At 28.9% G+C, this 6,929-nt stretch overlaps 1 protein-coding gene across 1 annotated transcript; it reads right to left on the bottom strand.

Annotated features, from left to right (window-relative positions):
• Positions 1-1,595: 1,595 nt before the first annotated feature.
• On the bottom strand, positions 1,596-3,097 carry LOC148575276 (non-specific lipid-transfer protein 1-like). The gene is made up of 2 exons (XM_088503848.1): positions 2,648-3,097; positions 1,596-1,894 (listed from the first exon to the last, which is right to left on the bottom strand). Exons 1-2 carry the CDS (start codon positions 2,983-2,985, stop codon positions 1,882-1,884), a joined length of 351 nt encoding a protein of 116 aa, XP_088359974.1. The 5' UTR covers positions 2,986-3,097; the 3' UTR covers positions 1,596-1,881.
• Between the last annotated feature and the right edge of the window lie 3,832 nt (positions 3,098-6,929).

Genomic DNA, 6,929 nt, shown 5'->3' with positions numbered 1-6,929 from the left:
TTTTTTTGTGACTTAAAAAATAAAAGTACAATGAAATTGAAAGAATAAATACTAAAATAAATTAAAAATAATATTCTTTTCTTTTTTTTTTTGTTCTCCCTCAATCCTCATTATCACTATCATCATTCATGTCTTTTTTTTCCTAAATCAATATAGTTCATTCGACTTGTTAGCTGCAGTTTTTTCCACCGACAACTATTCATATTAATGCATCTATCGCGTCTCTTGAAAACATAATTAATTTTATCTTTTACTAAATATAGGAGAATTTGTGTTATGAATGTATGCTTTCAAGATTTGTAATCTTTGATTTTGATATTTTAAAATGTTTTATGTTGGTTGTGCTTTGAAAATTATGATTTTTATTTGAAAAAATTGAATAGTTATAGATATAATAGTCAATAGAAAAGAATATAAATAAAAATATTTTTGAATGTAACTGCACAGAATCCGAGACTTTGGTGTAATTAATTGAATCAATCATTATGACAAAAAAAATACATTAGGTTATTAAAAATATCTCCACATCAGCTAACAAGTTGAATTAACTCGAACTCCACATCAATTTTTGTGTCATAAACAATAAATAGAAACTCAAAATATCTTTTTCTTCTTTATTAGAAGAAACTAATTTTAGTTTCTATTGTAATCTCACTTAATTAATTAATTAAAATTAATATAATTATTATTTTTTATAATAATATTATTAAAATTTATAAATTTAAAAATAAATTAAATATTTATTTAGAGAAATTAATGATACAATACAAAATTTTCTTCTCTTAATTGAAGTAATTAATATAAATTATTAATTGAATAAATATATAATTATTTAATATAATTAATTATTATAATTATTAATAAATTAAATACAATTTAATTATTTAATGTAATTATTTAATTAATTATTATTTAAATGATTTTATTAGATAATTAATATAAATTAAATTAAATAAAAATATAATTATTTATTAATTATGAATATAATTATTTATTTTTATAATAACTTGTCACTTATCAAGTTATTATTAGATGATGAAAGTCCTGTTTATAGGGATTCTCTTCTCTTAAAAATCAAGGGAAACTCATTTTTTTTCTTCTTCAATGGTGAGCCTCTACTTTTGTAGGGACTCATATTTTGCCCATTAGAGATGCTCTTATGGAATATGATAGCACACTCTTTTAAATAAGAGTGTTATTTAAAATATCAATCCCACTATGTTATCAACAGTATTTCTGTCAACTTTTACCAACTCTTGTTTATAATTGTATTTAATAAAAGTGTCTTTGTAGATGTGTCTAATAAAAATGTCTTTTTTATGGTTGTGTATAATGAAAGTGCCTTTATATATGTATTTTCTGGATGTGTCTTTTTATACATGTATCTAAAATATAATAATTAATTATTGTTGATAATAAGTTGGCAGATATAATATTAGTACCCTATATTTTTCCTTAAAATATATATTTTCTTATTGTTAATGAGTTTTGTTTGCTTAACACTTCTCAGTATATAACTATATATATGTGATTAATAATTGTCATGATATGAACTCAAAAATAGGGAAGAGAGGTAGAGAGCTGAGGAGACTTAATTAACCAAATAAAAGCAGCTTCATTGATTGATAGAGGTAGTTGGAAGTTGAAACAAGTAACAACTCCATATGCATAAACATTAAAAAAAAAAAAAAAAAGAAGAAAGAGAGAATCCATTCCCAGCTCATACAAAGACTACAAGAGGAGAGGGGCATATATATAAGTATATAGCCCTCATCATCACCCTCATGTTTATTCTCATTAATTAATAATTAATATAAGCTGCTCTCACATAACTATTTGTGTCCAGTGCTGGCTAGAGCCACCTTCTTCATCTTCCTCTCCTCAGAACTTAATGCTGTAACATCGCAACATATATAAAAAAAATGAATTAAGATATTCAATTTTACATGGCCAAAATAATAGTTGATTTATTTTTTCTTAAATATATATATGTTTATTAACATCTTCAAATTAGTTTTCATAGTGAGAAAATCCTAAAATAAACATATTGTAACAGCATAACAATGAGTAACAATAAAAAATATATTCCAAAAATATCATAATTTTTTAACAAAAAATTAGAAAGAACTTAATTAAAAATTTTATCTAATACAAAAATTTAATTACAAATAAACTTTCAAACTATAATGAAACCTGATTAAAAATTTGAGAAAAAAACTAGCAGGTAATTTATATAATCCAATTTTTTATTAAAAGGATTAGACATATTATAAGAAATATTAATACACTTATTATAAGCATGATATAGCAAGATTAGAATAAAAGAGAAGAGAGCACCGATAGCTAACTATTTGTCCTTAAATAAATAATCCACGGGCAAAATTATTATATTATATTTTAAATCAATATAATTTATACTCATATATATTTATTAAAATTTATTTTCATAAATTAATAAAATTTATTTATTAAAAATAATTTGATATTTACACCGATTAAATGCTAAGTAAAATTACTAAAAGTTGCTGACGGTTAAGAGTTAACATTAATAGTAATACTAATTATTGAAGGTTGCATTAGATATGTTTGAAAACCAAAAATTAAGAAATAAATAAAAAAGGAAAGAGAGTGAAAGTTAGAAACATACGTAGCACAGTTGGTGGAGGTGCTGATCTTGTAAGGAATGCTGACACCGCATCTTCCAGGGAGGGCGGCGGCGTTGCCTTGGTTGAGGCCACGAAGGGAACCGGCAGCGGCTTTGAGGCAGTTACAGGCGGCCTGGCGGTCTGCGGTGGTTCTTAAAGCACCGAGAAGGCCTCTAACTCCGCTGCAACAAGCCGGAGGAGGAGCTCCACCCTTTGTGAGGAAAGGGATGCATGGTGCTAGGGCACTGTTCACTTGGCCACATGATATGGCATTCACCATTGGTGCTCCCACCATGGCCATGCACACAAGCATCACAAATGCAAACTTGAGGCTTGCCATTAATTATAATATGAACAAGAAGAAGAAGAAGAAGAAGTAGTGATGTATGTGAAATAAAAGCTAAGTGTGTTTTGGAGTGTTGAAAGCTTGAATTTGGTGACCTGAAGTGGTGCAAGGTGTTCTCTTTATATAGAAGTGGGGGATCATGAGATTATGAGAGTGCTGTGGTTAATTAGTGAAAAGAATAGGAGAAATCAATGGGGAAAGAGACACTATCATTCAAAATTATCTTATTTAATTTATTTTTATTGTTTATGGTGTTTTTTCATTTTTGATAAGTCAATGATTAATTTATTGTATTTTTTAGTTCGATAAGTCATTGATTAATTTGTTATGGATATGAGTTTTATTTAAAAGTTTATTATCAAGAACTAATAAAACATTACATGCACAAGTTGAGATTTGAATCTCACGCTTACTTAAACGAAAAAGTGAATTGACCACTCGACCAACTCGAATTAATTACTTTATTTAACGATAATATTAGAAAAAAAAATTTAGAACTTACTTTATTTAACCATTATTAATTGTTACAATATTTATTACATCAATATTATATATTTATTTTAATAATAATTAATAAATATAAAATAAAACAACTTTTGCTTAATTTTTATTGCCTTTCAAATATTTTTTGAGTAATTTATGTCATGAAAAAAATAATTAATTATTACATGATTCTTAGAGCGTTTTAGATCAGATGGCTAGTGAAATGTTTTTTGAACATTAAAAATTTGTTAAATTTAAAAATCAAGACTATTAAAAAATATTTTAAAATTATTTTATTTAATTATTTAATTTAAGATCTATAATTGTATGTACGTAAAATTTATTATTATATATTTATTATTATCTATTTATTATAATAGTAATTCTAAGATATTTTTGTATTATTTGCCCATAAATTATTTTTTTGTCAACCGACATTCTTAATATTATGGCGCTTTATTCAATGTGACGCTAAACTGAACATTTATAAAATCCAAAAATAATACACATAAAGTGTAACAAATTAATTATAAAACCAAATTCTTAAAAGATACAGGTCCAATTACTTTTCAGCCTTCAGCTTCATAGATGTGCAATTGAAACCCGTTTTTAAGATTCAACTTACTTCATTACTTCATTGGTTATAGAATTTAGTTCAATTCACCTGGATAACATACATATTTGGAGATCAAAATAATTACACAATTGTAATATTTCCAAACAATAATTTACATTACTGTCCTATCTAATTTATGTAAATTGTTATAGGCTAAGGAGTTTTACGAATTCTCACGTAAAATTCTTTGCCTAGTAGCAAATTATGAGTGTCTCTGAGTTAATGGTAAACTGCGATAGGGGAAAAAGAATTATGCACAACTGCAGTTGAGAAAATGCTATAGCCTACAGCGATATGCTTAAACTAAATGACGTAAAACACGTTCAAGGGTAGTGGATTATGAAGACATGATTTTCCATTATAAATATCAGTTCAACGTGATTGTGAAGTAGAATGACAAAATCGTAATGTCTGATGTGGGTAGTTTTTTAACGCTTGTATAGTACACACGAAAAATTAATAAAAGCAAAAGAGATGATATAAAATTTATTGAAAAAGAGCATGAGTGTCTTTATCCATTTATCGAATAGTTTTTTGAATTCACAAATCAGTATATTACAGAAGATTGGAGTGTATGAATCCAAGTAGATGAAGAAATTGTTTTATAAAATTTTAATTGTTGTTATGTCAACTGATGTGAAGTATGATACGTGTGTGATAGAGTCCAATGAAAATCTACAAATTCTATTTCATTGTCGCAGAAATTTTTCAGAGATGAGAACAAATGAGTTGTATGTAAATTAGAAGATGTTATCAGTAGTTCTGGAGCATAAACTCCAAATCCTCATTTGACTACGTTGGGAGGGAGGGAGGAGCTTCTAGTTCGATGTATGTGGTTGTATTGAGTTGAGAAATTCACTAATTATAATTGATGTGATAAACATTATTTTATTTGGTTAATCACTCAATTAGTTTTGATTGCATTTGTTTAAGTAATGCAGGCTTAAATAAAAGTTGCAGCAGTCCAAACAAATAAAAATAGAAACAAAATCTTCAGTGGGCCTCCTAATATTCAAAGCCCAAAGAAGAATAATGCAAAGCAACTAGCTGGGTTGAATGAAATTATTTAAACCCAAGCTCATGAAGACTCCATTCAAACTGAAGCCTTTTAATGCACCTCACAAGTTTGCTTCGGTCAGAACATCAGAGAAAAAGAGAGAGAGAAAGCTTTGTTCTTCTTCTTGCTCATTTCACCAAAGAAGAAAGAAACAGAAAGCTTAATCAAAGAAAGCAAAGGTCTAATCACCCAAATCAAATCCATTTAAGCTAAGTCAGAAGATAAAAGGTGATTTATTTCCATTTGCATGCATGTTAATTTCTTCACTCCTTCTCCAACTTTTTGCGATACCATTTTTGGTTAAATGAAGAAAGAAGTCTTTGATCTCTGCTGTTGTAAATCAATGGCTCACAAAGTTTCTTGGAGGCAAAGCACATTATTAATGGTTCGGATTTGGGTTTACCATTAAATACCTTTTTCATTGTTTTCCTGATGCTTTCGGTCAAGTAAGAGGGTCAGATTCAAAATTCCTAATTTAGGGATTAATGGAAGATAGTGAAAGGCTAAGTTGGTAGCACACAGCTCGAGGAGTTGACTTAGAAGAAAGCAACTAAGCAACATGAAAGGAGATACAAAAAGAAAATGTTTCTTCCTTTAGAAGAAAAGGAGAGAACCAGAATTTTGAGTTTTTGTTCTGAAGAATTTCTCCGTGAAGAGTTCATGAACTTTGGACAGTACTTTCTAAGTTAAAGAAGCATTCTGCCAAGATGAAGAACCCAATCAGAGTCAAGTGAATCCGATATTCAACCATAGCAACTGAGACTGTTGAAGTATTAATCTCCTTCATGTTTCACTGTTTGTATTTCATTTTCAACGTATATCTTTCTGTAATTTCTTGAGTGGAAAAAGGCAGAAAGAGAGGAATCAAGAAAAAAGCCTATGAGTGATAAAAGGCTAAGTGAAACACTTGAGAGAAAAGTTTAGAGTAATTTCAGATTTCTTTAGGTTGTTTCTTGTGTCTTGTATCTTATACCAGTGAGGTACCCCTTTCTTAGTTGGGTAAGCACTAAGAGTGAAGAGTTATGTATTAGCATAGCCAAGTCAAGTTAGATTAGAACTTGAGAGGGAAAGGATTGTGTCAATCCTGTGGAATTGGTGTATGTAATACTTTAATTATAGTGGAAATTCCACCACTGTTGTGGTGGAGACTAGATGTAAGTTACATTGCACAAGGCAACTGAATCAGGATACATGCTGGTGTCATTCTTCTTTTCTTTCTTTGAGTTCTGTTTTCTGAAATTCATGAGACAAAACCAACTTGTCTCATAAATGTTCCGCTGCTGAATTTAAACAGATTCAGATTAAAAGTTTGAAATTAAAGAGTTATTTCATTAAATTAAAAGAAGGCCATAGATTCAACCCTCCATTCTCTAAACCTTCCACAACCTTCAGGTTGCACCTGCCTATCTGTTGATTGCATCTCTCTTTTTTGCGGTTGATTTGAACCACGAGGATGAAGATGCCTATGTTGTAGTAGGAGATAGTAGTTTCCTCGCATAATTTCTTATGGTGCAGGTGACAGAGAACCAGTCGAGTTAAAAATGTAGTATAAGAGGATGCTATGGACGACGAGCCTGTCAATATAGTTGGAGACAATGATAAGGATACAAGGAGCAATCCATGTATACAATATGGTCCTTCAAGTTCCAGCACACAATAATATATCCTCCGTACTTTTCTACCATAAACTTGAAAGCTATGGGACAACACAATAATATATCCTCCGTACTTTTCTACCATAAACTTGAAAGCTATGGGACAACAGTCAGACTTTGAGTTTGT

Source organism: Arachis ipaensis, chromosome B2 (assembly GCF_059453495.1).
Source record: "Arachis ipaensis isolate K30076 ecotype BB chromosome B2, ASM5945349v1, whole genome shotgun sequence".
Taxonomy (NCBI): domain Eukaryota; kingdom Viridiplantae; phylum Streptophyta; class Magnoliopsida; order Fabales; family Fabaceae; genus Arachis; species Arachis ipaensis.
Note: the sequence above shows the minus strand (reverse complement) of the source record. Positions and strands in the feature narration are given on the sequence as shown.